The 26,909-nt window shown below is 38.6% G+C and overlaps 1 protein-coding gene across 1 annotated transcript in view; it reads right to left on the bottom strand.

Annotated features, from left to right (window-relative positions):
* Positions 1-16,393, bottom strand: part of mapkapk2a (MAPK activated protein kinase 2a) — a 31,998-nt gene extending 15,605 nt beyond the window's left edge. The window contains exon 1 of the mRNA XM_058373832.1: positions 15,683-16,393. Within this exon, the coding sequence (XP_058229815.1) occupies positions 15,683-15,904 (222 nt within the window). The 5' untranslated portion in view covers positions 15,905-16,393. The remainder of the gene's footprint in view (positions 1-15,682) is intronic.
* Positions 16,394-26,909: the final 10,516 nt, after the last annotated feature.

Below are 26,909 nucleotides of genomic sequence, written 5' to 3'. Positions count from 1 at the left end.
GATTAAAACATTAAGCTCGTGAGATGTAATCAACTATTGACAAGTTAGAGACAAATACTTTCACGCTTCCATAATTCTCAGGCCACAACTTGTTTACACAAAAGCCACAACTGATTTTCTACTTCTCAACCCTTTTAAAAATCTCTAGAAAATTACGTGTGTTATCTGAAATGTGTGAACCACAAAGTAGTTCTGCAATACCCACAGCAGATGAAGTGAATCCTGAAATAGAATGGTTTCGTCCGATTTATGCCACTGATGGAGTACAAAACAAGTTACATAATTCAGTTACGGTAATGACAGACACAACTTTGTAAGATAAATAAATTTGGCAGTAGCATGGACACAGTGTTACTAGCACTTTAGGTCTGTCTGGGGCATAGTGGATAAAGAGGACTTTTTTTCATATATTTTAAAAAGTACAAAGCAGAAGCAGACTTATCACACCCTTTATTGATGTTTGGAATGTGTGTTTGCAAATGTGCGTCTGATGTCATCCACACACTGCATGATGAGGAGAGAGGAAGGCACAAAGACTGATACCTTCTCACAAGGTATCAGTTGATTAATGCTAATGTTTTGCACAAGATGCATATGGACTGGGCTGACCGGACAACAAAAACTGTTCTTGCTGTGATGATGCATCTGTAGTCTCTAGGAATCAGTTCCTCAGCCTAACTCTTTGTTCAGTGCAGATTCACATCGCTGCTTTTAGATTACTTACTCTTAAGGTTCAATACCTACGTCCTGCAGTCTGTTACCAGTCAGATACTGTATTACATACTACTCCGTAGCTAGCAAGTCAAGACATGTTTCTCCCTTCAGCAAGGAGGAAAGTTGCACAAGAAAGCAACAAGTGGTTGCTCTGTAACCCTGAGAGAAAAATACAATATCACTATTTGTGTGTAGTAAGGCGATCTATCGCATACAACGAGTCTGATACGAAACAAGAGTTGCTAAGCTAGCTGATCTAGTGACAATAATGGATTATAAATAGACCTGAGGGTTTTACTAGTGCAGGAAGAGAGTTCTTCTGTTATCTATTGCATGTTTGTTGTTCAGCTGCTTAGGAGTTAAACACTGCAGTGGCTGTGAACATCTACGTCACAGGAAGGTCATAGAGTGTGTGTGCACTTGCTCGTATCAAACTAATGCAGCTTTGAATCACAACCACAGAAGCCCAGTCTATTGCAGGCAATATGATAATGAAATGGAAATGGACTGCTAAAATTTGACTTGACTGAAGTGTTAAGAGATCAGATATCTAATAAAGCTGGCAGGGCTTTTTACTGATGGCAGTGTGTGTGAGAGAGAGAGAGAGAAAGGCAGGTGGCATGACTCGAGTTGGAATGTAAAGCGGGTGTCACGTGTGATGTGGTGTGAGAAGGGGCAGAAAGGCATTACCTTTGAATGGAGTGGCTTAGACTAAGTACCCTCCTCTTTCCCAGAGGAAAGGAAACGTAGCTGGCAAGTGACGAATAACAAAACACACCCTCCCTGTCACCAATAGTTACACAGAAAATATTCTGGGGGGGAAAAACTGATAACGCATTTGCACACAGAGCTACAAATATTAGCTGCATTTATAATGTTTTTGACAGATATGTAAACATACCGACAACCTGGGACATGATCATTTTGGTATTAATTAATAAAGATTTAAGCACATTTTCTAAGCGGTATGTAGAATGAAAGCACTCATAGAACTTTGAGTATATTTCTAAATTTCTCATTATTCAGTGGTCAGAAATACAGCAATATAAAAACGCAAACAAGCCTTTGCCAAGCACAGAGAACAGGCATTCTTAAACTACTGTGTCTATTATCAAGTCAATTTTAAGACGTTTTGTACATCATACCAATCATCTGCTTCTTTGTTTATTTTTGTACGCTGGTCAAGGTGTTTGTTGCAGTACTCAAATTCTTCCTAGCGCTTTTGTGAGCCCATAAAAGGCTGCTACTCTTCTTTTTAAGCATGTCTATTTTAACACATACAGAAGGCCAACAATATTGTTATGCAATTAAAAATGAAACAAAGAACTCCCAATTCTCTTGTCTTTGGGCTCCATCAACATACCTGTAGCTTATCATTCAATCAAACTAAAGGCAAACACCTGACATGTTTCTGAAGCATTTTAATGGACTATTGGAGCACATAGGTGTTCATGTAATGTGAGACGTCAGCCCTGACACCAACACTGCTTTGAATTCTAGCCTGGTGGTTTCAGGTGCTACAGGCCATTATTAACTTTTGGTACTTAGTGTGGACTGAATGAAATGTAGCAGCAGGCTGCGTTTGGCACATGGCCTATTAGTTTGACACGTGGTTTACGAGCACACTTTTAAAAAAAAAAAAAAAAAGGAGGGGGGTGCTGTTCACAACCCAAAATACAGGTTTGGCTCACCCTCTGCAGTTGGGTAGATCAAGGATTGCATTTTTTGCAGTGAGATAGTTCACTTGGAACCAGACCTAGACCACCATGCTCAAATGGTTCGTACCATGGCGTGACTGCCATGTACTCACCTCCCGAAACAAACCACAACAAGGGAGAATACACCAAGGATCCAATCACACAAACTCAACACTGTGTGAGAATCACACAGACTCAACATATGTGAAATGACCCTCAGTGTCTGGCATACTGTTAGCACTTTTATTAAGTGGTAGTGTAAATAATGTAACTGAAGTCTGTGGTGAGGCTGTGACATGATGCACTATATTACCAAAAGTATGTGGACGCTTTTTCTTTACACCCATACGTGTTCTTTCCCAAACTGCAGCCATAAAGGTAACGCACAACTGAATGGGAGGTCTTTTTATGCTGTAGCATTACAGTTTCCCTTCACTTGAACCAAAGGGACCAAAACCAGTGTGACAATTCCTCTGTGCACAAAGCAAGCTCCACGAAGACATACTTTGCCAAGGTTGGAGTGAAAGAAGAAGTGCTCTGCACAAAGCACTTACCTCAACTACGAACATGCACCAGGACCCCATGCCTGACATCAGTGTCTGACATCTCACTAATGTTCAATGGGCAAATCCTTAAAGGCACATACCAAAATCTAGTGGAAATCTTTCCCAGAAGAGTTGAGGTTATTGTAACATTAAAGGAGGATGAACTCTTAACATACGAGTGTGATTGTCAGGTGTCCACAAATTATTGGCCAAATAGTGTACCAAACATTGGCTAGACTCAATCTAACAAAAATAAAAGGATATTTCTTAACTATACTCAAACATATTCATCCACATGAATAACGCTACGGAATAGAGCTATGGTGTTGTTTCATTATACTTATACAAATTATATATCATTATACAAATATACATCATTATACAATATAAAACTGAAGTTACACCATTTAGTGCAACACTTGAAACACAAACCGTCCACTACGTCCCTATGGCAAGAATGGACCAAAATTGGTCAATTTAGTCTCTCAGAGTAAAATATTGACTTGCTAACCAAATTAACAGCATCGATGAAGTGGGTTATTAGTGTAGGTCAATTAGACCCCTTCAACACACCCATGATCATACAGGATGCAGTAACCCCCATAGGTTAAACCAAAAAAATATAAGGGAGCTCTTTTGGACTGAAAAGCCAGCAGATCTGCAGAAAATCTGAGTCCATCTGCTGCCTGAGCCCTTTCAGGCAGCCGATCATGCACTCAGTGGGAGGATGGCAGATGTGGCCCATTCACCTTCCAGAGGCTCGGCACAAAAGAGCCCTTCGATGGTTTCACAAAAGAAGCAGGGTGAGGGGCTTCAGGAGATCGGAAGAGGGGGAGACGCTGCATATTCCACCTGCTTCTGTTTAGAGAGGAGGGTGTGCCAAACTTCTTGTTCCGTTCAATACCACCGGGTGATGAAATCCAACATATAACTGACCAATGTGTACAACAGTGTGCACTCCACTGATCAAGTTGTTGGACAGAACACCGAGCATGTTAAAGCAAATGTTTAAGCTAGTGTCTTGACCTAATTAAAGACATCTGACCGCCAAACACAGACTAAAACACATAACAAAAGAGGCCTGTAACCCAGGAAATCTTAAGAGACTAAAATTAATTTCTTCCTTTTCCTGTTTGACAAGAGACAACTGAATTTTTTTTGTTCATTACAAAATGAACAGCCTGGTAATTTATCCAGAGACATTATGAGTAGGCTTATTTCCTGAGACGACACAGCATTTTTCATCCCACGCAAACACAAGGAACACACTGTAAAGTCGTCAGCGTAGTGTTGAACTGTTCTGAACCGAGATGCGATGTAAGGGCAGTTTATAGTCAAGCATTTTAGCAGAGTTTCAGAATGTCTCATGTTCCAGAAATACGATCGCTCTTCCTAGTGTTTCACTAAGCATGTGTGCAGCACTAGGCTAACGCCCCTTATAGTCCATAGCTGGTCATCCATCATCTCAGCGAATGACAAGAGACACAAATTAAGCAATGTCATTCCAAGGGATTAACTTTACATGGGAACAGTATTTAGTTTACAGTATAATCCAGTAAAAGTTTCATCATTATTCAAGCATTTTAATTAAATGTGTCCTTTTTAGATGGGTTGCATGTATTTAAAAAAAAATGATCAGATGAAAAAGAAAATAAAATTAAACGCAAGATAAAAAAAAAATGTAGCTTTCTCTTAGGAGACATTTAAGGGTTTCCTTGTAACAGTCAGTAAGTATACAGGATAGGGTGGGGAGAGAACAACCCCTTATAAGGTTAACAATGAAAGGATCTAACTAGTCTGACAGATGTTCCATAATAATAAATGTAACTGCAAAAAAGTGGAGATGAGTTACTCATTAATAAGTTAGAAATTGTAATCGCTGACAAATTCATAACAGAAGGTTATATGAAAATAACCCAGGAAGTTTTTCCAGGAACTCATGGTCTGCGGTCAGGAAGAATCTTTCATCTCCGGATGTCACTGCTAAAAGCACATATGGCATAGATGATTATGTTTCATCATAATGACTGTACTGATCCTAACGGTCTGTGCTTAACGTTAAAATTAACTTCAATTATATACTGATCTGCCTTAACTTAAAACCACTGCCAGGTGACATTAATAGCATTGATTATTTCATTACAGTGACATCTGTCAATATATGGCTGAAATATATTAGGCAGCAAATGAACAGTCAGTTCTCAATCTTGATTGTTGGAAGTCTTGGAAGCAGGAAAAAATAGGTAAGTGTAAGGATCTGAGTGACTTTGACAAGGGCCAAATCATGACTGCTAGATGACTGGATCAGAGCATCTCGAAAACAGCAGATCTTGTAGTGTGTTTCCAGAATACAGTGGACTGTACTTGGCCACAGAAAAATAAATGGTGAACTGGTCACAGGGTTATGGGTGCCCAAGGCTCACCAATATATGTGGGGAGTAAAGGCTAGTCCAAACCGACAGAAGAGCTACTGTAGCATACACTGCATAAATTATGCCAACTATGATAGAAAGGTGACAGAACATACAGTGCATTACATCTTGCTGTATATGAGGCTGCAGACCAGTTAGAGTGCCCATGCTGAAAGTCACTCCTCCAGGTATACCCCTTCATGGCACCAGTATTCCCTAATGACAGTAGCCTCTTTTTATGGCCTGCAACACCGAAAAAAAAAAATTCAAAAATGCTTTGAGGAAAATGATGAGAGTTCAGTGTTGGCTTGGCCTACACCTCAATACGATCAAACACCTGTAGGGTGTGCTGAACAAATAAGTCTGATCCATGGAGGCCCCACCTCACAGGACTTAAAGGATTTGCTGCATATATTTTGTTGCCAGATTCTACAGCATAGCTTCAGAGGTCTTGAGTCCATACCTCGACGAGTCAGAGCTGTTCTGGCAGCAACAAGGGGACCTATACAATATTATGCAGGTGGATTTAATGTTATGGCTGATCAATTACTCTTCTAGCATGTTAAGAGTTTCTGTTGCAGGCAATAAATACTTGACTTGAACAGAGACTAAAACGTCTGCATCACTATATAAAAAGTACCAGGTAACTGTTGCCTGATAAACAATAAAAAATTAACAAAGTGGTTCAAATCAACTAAACTGACATTTGGTTTTCACTTAGAAATTTTCCTAAATGGATGTTTATTTGAATGAAAAAAAATGACTGTTTTAGAAACCTGAAGAACACAGGACTGAAGGAAATATAAATTCACCAGCAGATGTCCTTCGAAGCAAAGAGAAGGCAGGCAGAATGAAGATGAAGTTTGTCACTGTGGCGACACTTGACGACAGTTTCACTGTGACTAATCTGCTACACTGTGTGGACAGCCATGTATCTGAACCGCCCACTCTTTCTCACTGTTTTTCCACTACTGATCAGACTTTGCTTCACAAATGCTGAGGCGTGACAGGTGGATTACTCCCCTTCACCAGTCGTCAGATGACACGGACACAGTGACCATTATTTAAAATGCCCTTCCTCATTGAATGGGTCATGGGTTTTTTTCCACCTGTCATGCTTTCCAAAGATGGGAAAGTACTCAAAGGATGTGAGCTAATCACCACTGAAAAAAAAGAGTGGTGCATCTACACTGTAAATGATTTAACAAATCTGATAACATCATTCATTTTACCAAGCACAAATAAGTCATAAATTGTATCTGCTTGTGTGCTGCCATATTTGATATGGCAGCTAAAGCTGAACAAACTACTTTTCGTATTAAGCAAAATCTTAGAATTTCAGAGCTTTGGGGTTTAAAGTTGTGGCCAGAGGTGTCAGATTGGCCAAAATAGTTGAGATCATATTTTCATTTTCACAGCTTTCAATTAAAATCCCAATAACCCCACTAGAAAATATCACAGAAGACTGATGTCAGATGTGCTATTCTGAACGTTAAACTCCTGCTTCCTCACTGAAACTAGCCTTCTTCTGGGCAGTTCCCTTTTCTATTCTCATAAAGCTTTCTTTCACTATTTTTAAGGTGCTTTTCAGATTCCTAAAAGAGGGTTGTGATATGTAGATCCATTTAAAAACGCTACAGATCACGTTTCTTAATTCTTTAATTCACACATTCATTAACACTGTGATTTATATAACACCATATTTTGTCAAGTGACACACCTCACTGACTGTTACAGAATAGTTGAGGCTGACTGACTGAAATTTTATCATGATTTTATTCTAATTTATCTAAGCCTGTTCTGCTACTGCTGGGAGTTTAACTTCTTCCTTCTATACCTGCATAGTCACTGTAAACATTCATGGGTTATTGTATGTCTGACTCTTAAGTAAAATACAAAAAAAAAAACAACATGATTTGTACAAATCCGTTCATTACACACAGCTATGTACTGAACTCGACTTAACACAATCATGCTTCCTTTATTCTATTTTATTTTAAGTGTGACAGGTGTTAGCCATAAATAGAAAACCTACTAGACTAGTTCAATCACGTGAAAATCCTTCCCTGTATTTTCATTCACTTTCGGTAAATTGTGAAGTTACTGGTATTTCCTGTTTTATTCTTAAACTTGCTGCCAGTGAAGAGCCAAAGTGACATGAGGCAAAAAACTATTTAATCTGTGCGACCAAATCCATTTGGATGTTACACGTCAGCCTAATGCTATGGAAGTCATTTAGACCTAAACAGTTCTGCAGTAACACGTTTGTTTTCTCATCTTCACCCACAGCATCCTCTGACCAAAATGGGAAACCTCATTTTCCCCCCCACAGGAATGCATTCATGCTGAACAATTCAACCACATCCCTGCTTTTGCTGTGCTTCTAAATAACAGGTAGGAAAAGAAGAATAAACACCTTTAGCCAACGTTTCAGTTTGAATGTGGGTTTCAGGGCCTCAGAGATTTATTTTCCCACTGGATTCAATTTTGTTCAGGTCAACCATAATTTTAAAACATCCCACATCATGAAAATCTCTCACACCTTCGTCTAACATCATGCCCACTTTTCTGCCCCAACCTTTAGAATTTTGAAGGCTGTAATCTAGCTGGATCTATGTATTTCTGTGCACAAGTTTCCAGCTTACAAACAAACATTACAAAACAATGAGCTTTTTAAAAGAAAGATGTAGTCACTGGACTGAAATAGTTCTCAGAATACTGAGTTTTGATAGAAAGAGTTTTATAAGAAACAGACAGCAGTGTGTAATCCTGATTTGGGGGCAGGATATGATTGGAAATCTTTGTGAAAGATGGCAGTTCCTGACCACGTTCATTGACTAAACACATAAGAGTCTCTAGCTAAGCTAGAGGTCTGAAATCCGAGTCTATACATACTTCACATTCCATGATGATCACTGATAACTGTGAGGTAAATTGAGCCTTTATTGATGAATAAAGGCTTGTTGGCTTTGTCTCATTAGCCATCCACCTTGTAAATTAAAAAATCTTTAGATACTAAACAGCCATAATAACCTTTAATATTAATTAAAGATCTATAATACACACACACACAAAATAAGGCCAAAGGTTTGTGGACACCTGACCATCACAACCGCATGTGGATTTAGCCTGTAGATATGGTTAGGTGTGACAAATGTCACTATTAAACAGTATCAGGACTTCTTAGTTTGGGTTTTGATAGTTAGGACAGATGTTCTGTACAGTAGGGAACAGAAAGCTCAATCCACTTCCAAGAACCATTTCTATTATTTTGGGATGCAAAACCTGTTAGGCACAAAGATATGTCAGCATTTGGCAGGTCACAGCTGTATGTGCATGTTGAACATCCCATTCCCAGTTTAGTCCCTCTCTGCTCTAAACAGACTGCCTGCCGAAGTTTCTTTCACTTCTCAAAATTCCCTTGGCTAGAATTTTAAAAGTGGCAACACCACAGTTAAACTGAAACTGTTTCAATGCATTTTTTTTTTTTTTTTTAAACACACAGTAAATAAAAGAAATCACTCTTTAGCTTCATTGCACATTCATTAACCATGATCCAACATCATCCCTGATGTTCTAGTTCAAGTAGCTTCCAAACGCTGTATGCATTTTAACATTTTAGCAAACAAAATACATCTGGTTGATTGCACTCAAAGAGTTACCGTTGCTGATCTCCCCTCCAGACTGTGGCCGGGAGGCTCCCCTGTTCTCAGGGTCAGAGCGCACAGAATGTATTTGATTCAGAGCCATAGTGTTTGAAGGAGAAATACTACAATCATCGCTCTTGAGTAAAAGACGGGCTCTCTACAGTCAATCATTCAGCAAAATCTGTAACACCCAGTGTACATAACATTTATTGTTTGGGTTTGAATACCTTGTCACAATAGCCGTGCGCACCCTATATGAGCAAAATCAGATGCAGCTGAAAAATACATCATCTTTCAGCCTAGAGGAATTGCAGACCTAATTACAAAACTGTCTACCGAAAAGAAATGTGAAAGCTGTATACATGACTGACTAAACTGATTAACATGCCATTATTTGAGTGCACATTCACTTGAATTAAAATTATATTTATATATATATATATATATATATATATATATATATATACATATATATATATATATATATATATATATATATATATGTTGGCTAAGGAGAACCAAGACAGAAAGGACAAATGTGCTGTGTAATGTGAGCTGCAGGTGCGTCATATACCATGTGTTACCGAGTAATTTCCCCATCAGTGTATAGTACATACCCCATTAGGTTCTTTGACAAGAAACACAGAAAATTTTATATTTAATATATTAATATTTGGCAGCATGACAGAAATGACATCAGACAGACATCTAGACTTGAATCTAATTTCTTTAGCGTACCTATGCTATAAACCGCTGATGCATGTGCAACTTTGGGGAGCTAACTAAAAATCTCAGCACTTCTACATAATCAACTCAACTAAATTACGATAACTGTTTCACCAGCTGCCTTCAGGATCAGAATGAATCAATTATATGTAACCAGCTCCTTTATCATAGAATAGTTGTTATTTTCACAAGATAAAGTCAAACAGACCTAAACTTGTGACTTTTTAACTGATAGGGTTGGAGAAACATTTAAATCACGTAAAAAGATTGATCCTTCTTTAAATGAGGAAGCGATGAGCCAGGAGATAGTAAGGTGCTCCAAACGAGAATGCTTACCAGTTCAGAGATTTGACTGTCCTCATTTTGACAAGTTTGTGGTTAAACAGGAAATAAACAGGCTCATGGGGGCAGGGTGGGGACAGGCAAGACTGTTACACCACACCAAAAGTGTGCATGTGTGTAAATGTATTACCGTGAATTATGAAAATACAGGCACCATTTTATCTGTAGCTTTAAAAAAAAAAAAACACACACACTTATATATGACACTGTAAAGGACAAACATTCGACAGATCATGGCTGACTGACTTGACCTTAGACACTCCTCCCACAGGCTTCTTTCGAATACTTGTTCAGTCACATGCTTTAGGATGGTTGTGTTCTGATTGGCTTGCTGCAGTTTCAATGGGGGAAACACACTTTAATTGCTGTGATAAGATCAGATCACAACAGACAAACACAATCAATAAGGTTTGTGGGCTTGTGTGCAATATGCTGATATCATTTTATCACCCTCTTATTATAGGACACTGGTGGACCAGTGCTAAGTCTCCAGAACTAGAATTTGCTCTGTCTTTATATTATTAATTATATTAAACATGATGCATTCTACCTCTGTCAGAAGAAGCTGCACCATTCCACCATTTTGGTGAAGCCATTCCTTTGGTGATTTGCAGGTTTGCTTCAGGTCATTGCCATACAAAAAACTCCTTCATCTCAAAGTGTTTTTTCTAGCAGAACCCTTCAAGGTTTTGCACCAAAATTGACTGGTATTTGTAGCTGTTCCTTATTCCATCCACCCCGATTAAAACCCTTCATCTTGCAATCCTACCCCATTGCCTAGAGATATGAAAAATTCAGAAGGTTGTTGTTACATGTAAGGAGCAACCAGTATGGCCAGAAACTGTTACAGTTCTTTTCACATTGCCTGACAGGCTCCATGTCTAGATCTCATGTGGTTTTCTTATCAATTTAAAGAGATATGCCCTGTTCCTGGTAAGGTCACTGAAGTGCCATATTTCCTCCACTTGTTTACTATCGTCTTTACAGTTTGAGATGGTGTGCAGCCAATGCCTTGGAATTTTCTGTAACCCTCTCCTGATTGATATCTTTCAAAAAAAAAAGTGTGATCCTGTACCTGCATACTAAGCTCTTTAGGGCTCATGGCTTTGCCAGGATGATGTCAGGAAAATCTGTTAGGAACAGCAGTTCTTTATATATGGGGTTGAATGTGATTTTGAACAACGGTTATGCAAAGTGGGTAATGGAGGCTCCCGAGCCCCCCCCCCCCCCTCAAAAAAATATTTCTAGATGTTTATCACTTGATTTTCTTATATTTGAATTTCATAATGCTGGGTATGGTTTCAATTATATCACAAAAATCTGCCATTGTGACAGGGTGTATTATCATGGCAGAGATATTTGTCTGAAAATGTTATAATTAAATAAAATAAATAGCTAGTTTTGAATGCTGTGTGATTTGCGTTGCAGGGGGTCATTTATAGGTTGTAATGACGCCATTTCCACCTTGGTACATTCTGCTTGCAAACTGAAATCAAAAAACAAAAAAAATACAACCAATAATCTCTGAACATCAACACAACAAATTGTGACTATTAGACATATGCTGCAATGCTGTGCACCACCAGGAATCATGTGCTTAATTCTGCCTTTGCCCTCCCAGACAAATTCATGTTTTGTAAACAGCAATCAGTGATCTGTTGTTTATGACAGCATGTGATGATCAAATCATTCAGCGACAGGGAAATTAGGACTAAAACTAAAGAGCACACACTCCAGGCTTGGATGATTGTAAACAGATAATTTAGAAACTGCCATCAGCAGGAAATGTTATTTCTTTTTGCTGTTATCTTTAGCAACAAGCAAAACTGGCAAAATACTCATCACTCCATCACTGAAAATGAGAAGGAAATTGTACGGCTCTTACAACCTTTAAAAACACGGCACCTGGGAGTAACTGCACTCAGACATGTTGATATGGACCACCAATTTGCTTTGATTTAAAACAGCAGCCTGTTGACCTTCCAAGGAACAGTTTGGACCCCAGGCAAGGACAAATAAACAAGCATGATCACAAGATCTCACTAGAAATAACCTCACATTTCGATGCCGAAGCACAACTTAAAGCTAAAAACAGTGATAGAAACAGCATTTTTCAGAGGTGACAGATATGTATTATAATTATGTAGCATTAATTATGCAGTCTTCATCACCCAAATCCTGAGGTACTGACTTAAACTATTTGAATTAATGTGGAAAGTTTCAGCATTAATCTACAGATCGTACGTATTGTGAAAATCTATCCTGATCTTTAACTATCTGCTCATATAAAGTGCTTGGGTGTGTGCAGTTAAGGAATTCTGTAAAAGCATGTGTGACCTGGGATGACTTCATGTTTGCAGCAATGAATGTGAACCATGTTTGTTATTCATTCACTCATTTCCATCATTATTAAAATGATTCAGTGTAGTGGGTGTGAAAAAAAAGCAGATTACTAGCCGTGTAATGCTGCAGGGATGTTAATTCACTCTAAAGCAATCCCATCTTTATGGATGTACCAATTGAATGTATTATGACTTGCAAAGCATCTCATTGCTTGTAGCGTCAAGGAGAGTTATCTCGCTGTCTGAATTGCCTGTGAAAGATGACATTACATGATTTGCAAGCTCTACCAATAACCCAACTAATCATTTTCAACTATGCAAATAAATATCACCTCAGGTAGTTTGTCTGCATTTGTATACTGTGGTGCTCTTTCAGCAGACAATAACTACCTGAAAAGCTCTGTTAAAACTAGGTCAAAAAAATCTATATTTATCCATCGATAATCCAAGACGCATTACAACTATTACAATCTTTTATCTGTCAATCAGGTTTCAATTACCAGTACCATTCAAATAAAATCAACCCATATGGCATCGAAACTGAGACATGGTGTGACATAGCTGAAGATCGAACAGCGTTCTCCACAGCACTGCATTTTTAGATAAATAATGCATATATACACACACACACACACACAGAGCTGAATACCAGGCGCCACATATCTGCTTAATCCCCTGCCTAATCAGATGAATAGATCAGATGATGTAACTTAGAAAAAAGCACCACTTTCTCTGATGTCTGTTCTTTGGTATACACTCACACCATTAAAATCTAAATTCTCTAGAACAACAGGATATAGTGCATTCGTCTGAAAAAAGGTGGAGCACTGAACATACCAACTGTAGTAATTAATAAAAAAAAAAAGTCCATGACATGCATGTCACTCCAACATGCAGGCGACTCTGACGCCTGCACCAATGATGCCTATATTAAGCATACGAAGGCATTTCTCCTTTTTTTGATGACAGCTTGAGTTCACACGAGAGCTTTGTTTTCCACCTACAGGGCTTCTAAGACTTTAAAACTGCTTTCACAAGTTCGAACGAAGTGCCACATGCATGCACATGATTAGTCACTTCCACAGTGAAGTTTAACTGGAAAGAGCAGAAACAGTCTATAAAAATGTGAAAGCTGACCCTGATTGAAAATGTGTTCAGCTGCTGAAAACTGAACTGATCATGAAAGTTGACTAAATTTTATTGAACAACTTGCCAAAAATAATACCGCCGCTTTTGGTCCTAATAAAATAATCACTGGCTTGGAAAAAAACACCCAGTTTAGCAGGCTCCGGCAGAAACAAACACACAGACTCTTGCCATAACATATCTTAAATAGTTCTACTCACAGGCCAGGGTGAGACAGCACTGTGTGATCTCTACACTATATGGCTAAACATATGTGGTTGACCATCACAAACATTTGTGGTTATTCTTCATGTCTTTGTACACTGTAGTATTATAATTTCCCATCAGGGAACATAAGAGGCCCAGACCTGGCTGATGCATAACAATATCCCTTTGCACAAAGAAAAGTCCATAAATTCTTGTTTTTCCAAGGTTGAAGCAGAAGATGCGTGGCCTACACAGAGCCCTAACCTCCACCCACTGAACACTTTTGAGACAAACTAGAAGGCAGACTGCACCCGAGGCCTCCTCATCCAACACCTCCTGATCTCACTAAAGCTCTCGGTGCTGAATGATCCCCGCAGCCGTGCTCCAAAATCTAGTGGTAAGCCTTCCCTAACAAGCGGAGGTTATTATAACAGCAAAAATAGGGAATGAATCTGAAATGGGATCTTAAACGTCATACTGAATAAACAGCTGTAACTTTTTCAAAAACTTCTATAACTAGTTTAACTCAAACTTAAAGAAGAGGTGAGAATAGATTTCCTTAACCGGCAATGTAGTTTCAGGTTAGACGTAATTCACTTTTCTTCTAATATATTGATTGAAGACGCACACATGGGAATGGACAGGGGAAATCTTCCTTCCTCTGCTCAGTGATATTTCATGTTCTCGCCAAGAGGCTCCACTGTCTATTATCCGTCCAATCTCTCTCTCTCTCTCTCTCTCTCTCTCTCTTCTCTCTCTCTCCCACACACACACACACCTGTGACATGCAGCACTCTTCTGCAGCTAAAAAGGGCCAGGCCAAAAGAAGATGATGAATGCTGCCTGGTGCCAGATCTGACATTGGAGAGGAGAAGTGTCAATACAACAACACACACACTGACACGAGGCACTGACGTCATCAAAGTCGGTGTTAAAACAATGTTCAAGGCATCCCTTTTGCACCACCACACAAGCCAGTCCTATTGATTTGCAGATTTGCTGACTGACAGAGATGAAATCTGACAAGGAACTCCACAGGTTTTAAGCGATACACCAGAAATCGACACATTTCATTCAGGAGCGAGGGTGTGAATGAACGCCTCTGCTTTTTTTTTTCCACTCTGTGTCTGACGGATGGTGGGAGGAGGCAGGCTGCAGGAGTGCGAGAGCTCTGACCTTTGAGACAAATAAATAAAATTATTTTGTCTGTCCTACTGTCTAACCTTTACTTGTGCCAAAACACCCACAGACAGAAGCGCCCAAGTCATACTGTAAGATGGCATTATTTTATGAGTAAGCATGATAAAAGCGGCTCTGCTTTATGAAAAGGTGTCTCTCCGAAGGAAAAAAATGTGACAGCACAGTAATGTCTGATAACATTTCTTTACTAATCTTCTATATAATTTAAAAAGTGCCCTTAGAACTATGTAGTAATCGTGTATACGGACATTCACGGTCAAGGGTCAGGGATGCAGTATACACATTTATTTTCCACTTGTGTAACTCTGCGTGACATTAAAACAAATAAACCTCTTTTGGCTGGCTATCAACTACTACAGCTTCTTTTATTTCCTTCTTATTTCTTAGACACCATCAAAGATCAAGTGAGGGTTTAAAGACGGCTCAGACAAAACCGTACTTAAAGGGATCGTCAAGTCTGTCCAAATCGGATTTCACTGCCTGTTAAGTCAAGTGATAAGAAGCCGAGGTTAAAATAAATAATTAAAGAAAGAAAGAACATTTTTCTCTAAGAAGATGTTTAAACAGAGATGTGAAATAATACAAGGCGGATGTTTCCTCCAGGTTCATTATAATTACTTCTCCATTTTTTTTTTTTCATTAGCCTGTGTTCCTAAACTGGTCGATGTTGGGAAACAGAGAGACAGACAGTTTTAGCTGTTTAGCTAGTCTGGCTAATGCTCTCACCTTCAGCGCGTACTTCTCCCCGTTCTTCTTCTGAACGATCTCCAACACCTTCCCATTGATACCTAAACCCAGGACCTGGTTGGTGACCTTGTAGTCGTCTGTTATGGCGTTTTTCTTGATCTGAAGCGCGGGTTTGGCGTGGAACTGCAGGTGCTGTAAAGCTTGCTGCTGCTGTTGCTGCTGGTTGGGGAACACCAGCTGATTCTGCGAGTTGGACAACATCGTGTCCCCGGACACAGGCGAGGAGGAGACCGCGGCTCCTTTTACCCCCTTCTTCGCTTTCACAAGTCTTATTTCTCCGGGATGTTTTCCTAAACTTATAGGAACGGCCACTCAGTGACCTACTCTGACTTTACTTTAAAATAAACTATAGTTTAAAAAAAAAAAACTACTTCGGCTAGTTTCGACAACTTTGATGCTAACTCGAAGGTGGCTTGTCAGCTAGCTGGCCAGCTAATATCCATTCCGCCGATTCGAGATTCCAGCCCAGGAAAACACTCGTTGCAGTATGGTGTTAACGAGTTAATAGTATAACGCTCCCAGCGAGTGTTATAAAAAAAAAATACTGAGTAACTAGTTAAAAAAAATACTTAAAGTGTTAAAAAACAAAAGACGACAATGGCCACCGCTAGCTAGCCGGCTAGCTCTTCAGCTCACGCTCAGCCCCTCCGTTACTTTCAGCCAGTGTCTCGCGACTCTCCCTCCGACACTTTTTTTTTTCGTGACGTCACTGTCGATCTGGAACGCTCCGGTTCTTAAAGGAAACGGCAAGAGAGGAAAAGAAAAAACAAAAAACACATGTGTCTGACTTTCACCAGGGGTTACGCAACAGACTGATATTTCTTTCATGAAGAATAAATATCTTTTTTTTAGAGAGAGAGAGGGAGCAGATTAAACAGATTAGGAAACGTGATGTCTCTTTGTTCAATTATTTAATGTTAGCCACACCCTAAGAAGCTTTTATTCCATATCACAATAGTGAAAGTATACCTTAATACATTATTCATTTATTACTCTTCAGAGATCTTCATAGTAGATCTGGAGCCTGAATGCACACTGCACCATTGAGACACCTTTCCCTTTGCAGTGCACCATGAACACACACATTCACACATATTCACACTACAGCATGGGAGTAGAGGTTGCCTGGGGAAGCTAAGCAGTGATCAGTACCACCCTAGAGTGAAGCAATAAGAATAATATTTTTTTTGCAATAATATTATTATTATTATTATTATTATTATTATTATTATTATTATTATTATTATATATAATAAGTATTTTATTGTTATTTTATTTATGTATTTTAATTAATTAATTAATTAATTAATTAATTAATTAATTAATTAATTGGAATGTATAAATATTAATAATAATATTTCTACCTCCAGGGTTGGTGGATCTATTCCCACCTTTGCCCTGTGTGTGCATATTGCAATTATTACAACACTTGGTTTTACAATTTTTGTTCATATGCAAATTCATTAACCAATAATAAAATATTAGCCAATATTTATAGTGCAAAATTTATGCCCAAGTTGTATTTTATCCTAAATGATAGTGATGATGATGACGACAATTTAAAAAAAAAATCTTTACAAAGACAGAACAATGCAGAATATGTTGATAAACATAACAGAAGTGGAATCCCAGGAAACATTGCTAGGGGGTGAAAGTAAAAGTATGAAAATAAAGTCATTTTCATGTTGCTGTTTTTTTTTTTTTGATTGTTTGTTTTTGCATTTGTGAAAATATATGATAATATCATGATGGAAAATATCCAACTATTGCGATTCTTCTCCACAGGTAAAGGAATTTTGTTTTGTTAGAATGTCCATGACAGTGTATTTTTATCTGATCTAGTTAACAGACATTTCTAAACACTTCCTCCTCGCCACTAGAGGTCGCTGCACAGATGACAAGGACTCCGTCAATGACTTTTCACACCAAGAAATATGTTTTGTATCAGGGTGATTCTTATACTAGAGACAGTCTAGTTCAGAACATATTCAAATATTTTGTACAGTGTGTAGTAAGAATAGAAATAGAAACAAAAAAGGTAGTCAAAAATAAAATAGAGAAACATGCACATAATTAATGCAACAAATAATAGCAATGCCACAAAGAAGAAAATACTAGCAACAGTATAGAATGTGATAATATACAATAAAGTGTGTGCAAAGTAGAATAAAGGCACATCAAGTAATGTAAAATAAAGTATCATGTTAGTAAAGTTAAGAAAAACAGATTATAAAAGATTTAAGAGTTAAATGCTAAAATCTACTAGCCAGTGATAGATGCATGGAGCATGAGGAGGGAATGCTGCCTTTCTGCTTCACCTTGTTTTATGACCCATTTAACTGTACTAAATAGTAAATTATTCAACATTTGGTGATAGAGCGTCAGCTAATTCCTACAGTATAATAATTTTAGACGATAACATTTTTAACTGGCTCCTAACACGAAGCATGGACGCTTTTTTAAATATACATTTCACCTCACGATGGCGCCATTTGCAAACATTTCCGTCTCTGCTCTCCTCCGTGTTAGTCAGTAAACAACAATAATTTAACATACACTATATTGCCAAAAGCTTTGGGACGTCTGCCTTTACATGCAAATGAATGTAATATGGAGTTATAATAATATGTAATATGGCCCGCCCTTTCAGCTATAACAGCTTCAACTGTTCAGCTCTTCTAGGCTTTCCACAAGGTTTATGGGAATTTTTGACCATTCGTCTTGAAAGCGCATTTGTGAGGTCAAGCACTGATGTTGGACGAGAATGTCTGGCTCACAGTCTCCACTCTACTTCATCCCAAAGGTGTTCTATCAGGTTGAGGTCAGGACTCTGAAGTTCCTCCACACCAAACTCACTCATCCATGTGTTTATGGACCTAGCTTTGTGCACTGGTGTGCAGTCATGTTGGAACAGGAAGGGGTCATCCCCAAACTGTTCCCACAAATTTGGGAGCATGAAATTGTCCAAAATGTCTTGGTATGCTGAAGCATTAAGAGTTCCGTTCACTGGAACTAAGGGGCCGAGCACAACCCCTGAAAAACAACACCTGAATTCAATGATTTTATACTGTAAATTCTTTTGTATGTGGTTGTCTCTTTTGTAACATGTTGTATATACTATATTGCCAAATGTTTTTTGACACTCCTCCAAATCATTGAAGTCAGGTGTTGTTTTTCAGGGGTTGGGCTTGGCCCCTTACTTCCAGTGAAAGGAATTCTTAATGCTTCAGCATACCGAGACATTTTGAACAATTTCATGCTCCCAACTTTGTGGAAACAGTTTGGGCATGTCCCCTTCTTGTTCCAACATGACTGTGCACCAGTGCACAAAGCAAGGTCCATAAAGACATGGATAAGCAAGTTTGGTGTGGAGGAACTTGACTGGCCTGCACAGAGTCCTGACCTCAACCCAACAGAAAACCTTTGGTATGAATTAGAGCGGAGACTGTGAACCAGGCCTTCTTGTCCAATATCAGTGCCTGACCTCACAAATTTGCTTCCAGAGGAATGGTTAAAAATTCCCATAAACACACTCCTAAACATTGTGGAAAGTCTTCCCAGAACAGTTGAAGCTGTTATAGCTGAAAGGGCGGGCCAACTCCATATTAAATTCATGTGCATGTAAAGGCAGATGTCCCAGTTTTGGCTTGGCTCACAGTCTCCACTCAAATTCATCCCAAAGGTGTTCTAACAGTAAGTGGCCATTCCTGAACTGTTCCCACAAAGCAAAGTTGGGAGCATGAAATTGTCCAAAATGTCTTAGTATGCTAAAGCATTAAGAGTTCATTTCACTGGAACTAAGGGACCCCTTAAAACCCCCTGAAAAACAACAGCTGAATTTGGAGGGGTGTCCCAAAACCTTTGGCAATATAGTGCATCTGCAACATCAGTGTCTTGAATACACTAACAGACCTACCACATACTGTTTATACACTCTTGATATACTTTACTACTGTTTGTGGTTGCACAAAATAAAGGCTGCTTGGCTTCATTTGAGAATTCCCCATGCTTATGCAGTTAGGTTCATATAAGAATTAGATTTGGGCTGCTAAACCCATTAAATACAGGCAGATGCAAGATGTGGGCTTGAGTCAGACAGTTACACTGCACAGATGTGTTGCAAGCTAATTTCAGAATTAGTGACAAGTTTCATAATATTTCTGTATTTATTGATTGATCCTTATCACTTTATCGAGGGCAGGGAAGCAGTGACCGTCCATGCAAAAAGTAACCTGAGCTCAGGAGTTAACCCTGGGTGAACATACAGTCATATTTTTGTTCTATCCTATGGGTGTACAAACTTTTGCAATTAACCGTGTCAGTGTTATTATCTCAGACACAACACCTCAGTACCAAATACTTGCCATTTGCTATTCGCACCAAGACCCTAATGCAAGTCCAGGTTTCACACCATAAAGCTGTGTTTTTGTTCTTGTATTATTATACAGCATTGTTTCAACAGACATTCAGCCAATCAAAACTAATCCTTTCCTGGAGTTCAGTGTGTAATCTGACCACTTCTATTGTTTCCCGACATGTCTCAGTGTTGTGCTTGACCCATGTCCAACTCCACCTTGAGATCGGTTCAAAGGCTGTAGTGCAGTAATGCGGAAAGAGAGTGAAGTTAAATGCAGACCCTGAGTACTCTACACAGGGCACCAGATAAAATTTGGTTATTAGTTTATTCAGATTGTGCAAATAAGGAATTGGTTAATCTAACATCCAGTACATGTGAATTAACATAAGTAAAACAAATCAATTCTGCCCACATTGTATGTTCTCTCAGCAAAGTAACTTGCCGAATAAAAGTATTTCTACATATTTCCATGTGTCATCTAAACTCTATACAGGGTTAAATATGATATCTTTTTTGTTATTAGATCCAGCTCTTAAAACCCAGATATTATCAGAATATACTCATCACCCAGCAAGGTGCCGCTGAATCCCAGACACACACACTGTTGTTATAAAGTACTTTCCGCTGTGACACCCCCTGTTGACAAGACGTGATTGTTATTTTGGCAATTATGTAACCAAACCTCTCAGGCTTTACTAAGGACACAGTAATACTCTTACCCACAAACACTTTGTCTTTCCTTTTCCTCTTACTCCTCCTCAATCCTAACGTACTGCTACAAAATGTAGTACACAAAATACCTATGCTTTTATACGGACACTTGAATACCTGTTTCTTTCAGGATCTAAGGCCGAGCAGTAAGAACACAGTGTACTGAACAGACTGGCGACGGCCCTGTCCAAGGCCTCATGTGTGTCTGCCCTTGGAGAGGAAGGATGGGAAGTCATTACTCATATTTAAATGGTTTATATTTTCTATATGTGACCTAAAACTATTGAAAAATGAGTAATTCTTGTGTAATGATGGTGTTAATCTGGACAGCATATGTGATATGACAGGTTAATGCAGCTTCTGCTGGATTATATATCACATTAAACCATGAGATATTGTGTCAAATTATTATTTATTTCATTATTTTATATATTATTAAAATTGCTAAGGACTTAAACATGATGGAGCGTGTTATTTTCCTGTCTCAAACTTACTCTTACATCACAACAATTTGACAATATTTTTTTCTTTTACATTTTTTTTTTTTTTTTTACATTTCAGGGTCCACAAACATCTGAACAAAACAAGTTAGTTCTTTCTAGCACTTACGTTACAGCAGCTATAAACAGCTATAAGTTAAACAGCTATAAGCTTTCATTTTTCCCCCTCTCTCTTGAAGTTAATAAAATAAAAAATTCAGCTTGTCACACCACCAAAAAAAAAAAAAATACAGACCCTGTCTTGAAAATGGAGCTTCACGTCCAACTAAAAAGTGCCGACACTGCAGACTCCATCCAAATGTCCTAAATAAACATTTCTGCACAAACACAAAATCACTGTATCGACAAGTATAAAAAAAATTTCAAATGCAAACGTTTTACCATAGAAATGATGACATGTTAGAAAGTGTGCATTAATTGTAAACATGGGATTTGCCTTTTCTTTGCAGTCTGAACTACTGTCAGAGCTGCTGTTATAGAAAAGTAAAGTATTTCACTTTGGACACCTTCTGACCAATCGGAATTGAGAATTCAACAGCGCTCTTGAACAAGTTTGCATTAGAGATGTAACCGATTTTAAATACTTAATTCAGAATAGACAGATAATGTGAAATGAAATGCAATTTTTCTGAAAGAAAGCTTACAAGAAATGTTCACAGAGATTATGATTAAGAACAGACTTTGAAGACGTTTGCTTGTGGCGAGAAAGAAATCTGACCCAGTGGACCATCCATTAAATGAAGTATTAGGTTTGTTCTCCAAAACAGGTGAATTTAAACAATGTTGTCCAGACGAAACTAAGATTCCTGCTGAAACTGATAAGTTATAGTAGGTATAGCTGAAAAGAAAGCCACAATAAGCTCGTGACACTGCTGATGATCCGGCTTGATGGACGATCTCTATGAGCAGAACATAAACAGGTGACCAATGAGTGGACAGCTTACTCACATTTAACTTGCATAAAACACATTTTGGTACATTTTTAAAACTTTTAAAAGCATTTTGAAAGAAACCAAGCCAAGGAGAAAATGCAACAAGTCTCCAGTTTTGGCAGAAAGCACAGATCTTCAGGTCTGGAAAATGCCCTCAAGCTGGCGCTAGTGAGAGATCAGATATGAAGCCGAAAGGAACAAATACTATGTTCAACGTGAACGTCTCATACAGTGCAATGCATTTATATCATCCTTAGTGACTGCCTGCTCGGGGTAGCAGTGTCTTAAATTAATAATGTTTCTTCTTTATATATTATGGAATTCAAAAGTCTTGATATCATGGGACAACATAATAACTGCCTGAAACATGACTTAAAAATAAAAAAAAAATTCTCCCACACATCTCTAATTGAGACCAATTATGAACTTGAGCTGAAGTTCTGTGAGTCAGAATTCAAAAACAATGCTGGTGGTGCTCGTATTTCTATCTTTGGGATTTTCCCAATGTTTCTATGGGCAATAGTGGTAGGTTTTATATTTAAAAAAAAAACCCACTTCATGTTTCGGTCTCACCCACTTTGGGTTCAAATCTAAATCTAATTACAGAAGGGTTTTGTTGCACTAAACAGAAACAGATACAAACAGTGTCACTGCGTTACACCCCTAGTGTAAACAAAGCACCAAGTCATCATATCTAGTCCTGTTTACATTACATGGTACCTACCTAATCTGACAATTTTCCAAAGTTTAAAATTACTAACTACTAACATAAGCTCATTTATATCTGCAAACCAGGATAGGAAGCTCTTAGAAAGAGGCAGACAGTGTCGTGTCTTTACCTTCCCCATGTCAGCTGTCTGCACACTCAGATTACAGTAGAATTAATGTAATGAACACGTGGATTATGTTGCCTTTCTGTCACAGGAGGAAGTTTCTTTTTTTAGACTTAACATGAATTTTATCAGATGATGTTGCTGTTCTGGAGCCTAAACCTACTCCAGCATTTTACTTTCAACTTGGAACAAGTGTGCATGATTATACCACCATGATTATAAAAATAAGCAGAGGATGCTATAAAATAAATGATAATTGTACAGCTTTCAGAATTTTCCCCAGTGCAGGAGGGTTGGTTCACTCCTTATACACACTTCGTTAACCATTTTAATGCCATTTACTGCCACAGCTGTTAACCTGCATGCAACTTGCTCCACTGTATATGAACCATTTCCTAAAATATAAAGGTGCTGTTTTATTGTTCTTTCTTTTGTATTGTTGTATTTTTCAGATGCGATCACTTCAGCATGTATCCAGAGGAATCCTCCACTCCACTGAGCTCTTCTCTAGCCAAGTTCACATTATCTATTTAAAGCAAAAGTCCATCAAGGCTCGCTTGCGACCCAACATTCACGTCTGGCAGAGGTTTCTATATCGAGCCGAGGATCTGATTTCATGTGTTGTCTAAGCTGGGAGTTGACTTGCTTGTGTGGACAGATCATTGTGAACTCATTGCACCCTGTCTAGAGTCCTAATTAGTGCTGAATGATGATTGGCAGTGGTGGAAAGGCTACAGAACAGACTGACGTGAACAAAAATGCTGCTATTGTAGTAAGAATTCATTTTTTTACAGAAAAACAATTGAAAGATTTTCCCAACTACCAGCCAATTCTAAATAAGCTACCAATCACAGAAGTTAAGGCTAACGCATGCTTGGAGGAGACTGCTAACCACACTTTCCGAATAGATGAGCACAAACACTGGAGAGAAAAGATTTACAATATTCCTTTCTTCCAGTAGAAAGTAGGTGAGGTCATGTTAACTAATACACAAATCAAGATTAGCGTTATGCTCACCTCAGTTCCCCATAACACATGCACAGAAATTCCACAGGGAATAAGCAAAGCAGCTAAACCACATTAGCTACACCTAGTGTAGAAGGCAGGCCGCCGGTTAATCCGTCTTTGCCCTTGAAGTAGGTCAAATGCAAGAAGAGTTTATTTGGTTTTACCATTCCGGTTCTCTTTTTTTCATTGTTTTTGTCATGTTGATCAAATTTCCAAAACAGAAGCACTGCTAATAATTTCACTGTCAGATACGGTCGAAGGCATAGAGTGTTTGTAGTGTTTAAATATAATTAAACTGCAAATGTAGTGCATTTACATTTAGATAGATAGATAGATAGATAGATAGATAGATAGATAGATAGATAGATAGATAGATAGATAGATAGATAGATAGATAGATAGATAGATAGATAGATAGATAGATAGATAGATAGCAAATGTTTAGTATCACAAATATATTAACAGTGGCAATGTTTTCTATAGACAGGCTGTAACTTTGGTTTTGTTGGTGCTTCAGTTTTCTCACACTCTCCACGTATTTCCTGTCCGAATACCACATCCACCCTGGTTCTACCAATCAGAATCTGAAACGAGAGTTATTACAGCCCTCTGAGCACAGACACGGGTTCAACATGTTCCAATTTCTTTGGAGACTGAGGAATTTGAGGGCAGTGACATCACGCACAAACAGAGAGAGCAGGTTGACTTAAAGAGCAAAGGCAGAAGTCAAACTTTACACATTCATCTGCAATAAAAATGTAAAAAAGCACCATGTACAAACCATATGCATGATACAGATTAAAATAAAGCTGACACGGTCTCCAGTCAAGCCTGTGTTAGATGTTTGTCGTGTTCATTGTGCAGTGTTTCCTCTGTGGGGTTTCGGTTCTGTGAATCAGCCAACCAGCTCGCTGTAGTCAGTTCATTAATCTTACTTGTGTGTTTGCCAAAACCTTTGAGGACACCATGGTGTTGAGGAAAGTATATCACTCAACAGCTGGCTATTTTATTTTAATACGAATCAAAGAAGATCCCTTAAAAGCACTTGTGCTTACTTCAGGTGAACACGAATGTACACAGTGCTGCAAAAATAGCCTCGCTATGTCATCATACTCAAGAGAGAGAATGAATTCATATCCACGCAGCAACGTTCTAAAAGTTATTTAGCCACAAACAGATGTTCTCAATATATAAATAAGAAATAAAGAACAAACAGCTAATAAAAAGTGATTCATCGTCTATTAAACCACAGAGTTCTGCTGTGGTCATGTGATTATAGACGGATAAGGGACAGTCAATGTTCTGTGACTGTAATGATCCCCTGGTTGTGTAGAAGACATCGTGAATTCTGTGTACTGGTCATTTTTATCACTGCCTTTTATCACGGCCAGAGAAAGAGAAGACAAAGAACTGAGCGAGGGCGGAAAAGCCCAAGAAGAGGACACAACCTTCCCAAAGCTAACAAATAAAGAGCAGCTCAGCAAACAGAGGCTTATACAGTGTTTACTCAATTAAGTGTGATGAAGCATGGGTCTTCTCTGTGTTTTTCTCAATGTCATTAAAAATCATTAAAAGATTAGTCAGTTATTATAGGTGTGTACAAATAAGCAAGATCTTCCAGTGATACATAATCATGAGATACTTAAGCCCTAGCTTTAATACCGACCTTCTCTGACCTTGTATCGAGCAGTATTACAGCCAGAGCCACTAGACATAATATAATTTCTATATATTGTTATGCCCAAACTGGAAGATAAAACACTGATACATTGATTTGATCTGAGTTTGTGGTGGAAATATCTGTTGCACCAGAGCAGAGCAGAGAGGTTATTAGGAGACTGTTAGTTCTGGCCTTCCATGTTTTAGTCACATTGAAATTCCTGTCATCCTCCACCTCAATTGTTCCGATAAACAATGAAGATGTTCATGATGAACATTTGTATAGCCTATTTTTTGTGCCAAGTCCCTTTAGATCCCACTTGAGTGGAAGAACTGCCCTACTTTAACCCCCAGCAGGTCATGACAGAAGCAAAACATCATGGCATACTTAAAATTACCCCACTTGCTATATACAACTGATTTTTGGGAATCAAGTGGTCTCTGGGAGACGTTCCAAGTAATAGGCACAATATCTAACCATCTCCATTCCCCTCAACGTAACCCAATACTCTGGACAGACACCAACCAGTCGAGGCAAAACAGAGCTTCGCATAAACAAGATCAGACTTGTGTCTGGTCACTTAGCAATTACAGACGGCCTTCTATCATCGAGTTCAAATCATAAAGCACGTTGACCTCGATGAGGTGATGCATGAGTGCATTCATTTTTCCCTAGCAAGGCATTTAAATGGATTGGACTGGGGACTTATTTAAAATGGCATTTAAGTACTATGATATTTATGGACAAGCCCATCACTGTATGTCTGACATTTTACTAACAAAAGAAACTCTGTAAATAGTGAGCAAACCTGCTGGCACCGTGTCCCGTCTGCGTTGTTAGTGATCTCGCAACACTGACACATTGCAGACTCAAACACCTGCTGTCGTCTTTCCCTTCCCCCTACTCGCACACCCCATGACTGACCAGGTGCGGAAAAAAGAAGAAACACAAGCCACTCGCTCCATCTCAGACCTCTGGGTATATGGGCACATGTGCTAAATCCAACTAGAGTACCAGGGTTGAAAGAGTCACTTTGTGAGTAAGATTAACCCACAAAGCATAAGCCACTCTCGTATAGTGCAGTGGGGCAGGCTGCGATAGATTTGTCCCAGGTTGAGTGATGGAAGAAATTGGGAGAACAATGGTGGTCTAAAATAAGCTCTGTCTTGTGTTGAATAATGGGTTGGTGTGGCTGGGTAAGGTTA

The sequence above is a fragment of the Hemibagrus wyckioides genome, linkage group LG21, assembly GCF_019097595.1.
Source record: "Hemibagrus wyckioides isolate EC202008001 linkage group LG21, SWU_Hwy_1.0, whole genome shotgun sequence".
NCBI classification, from domain to species: Eukaryota; Metazoa; Chordata; class Actinopteri; order Siluriformes; family Bagridae; genus Hemibagrus; species Hemibagrus wyckioides.
This window is presented reverse-complemented; position numbering and strand designations above follow the sequence as displayed.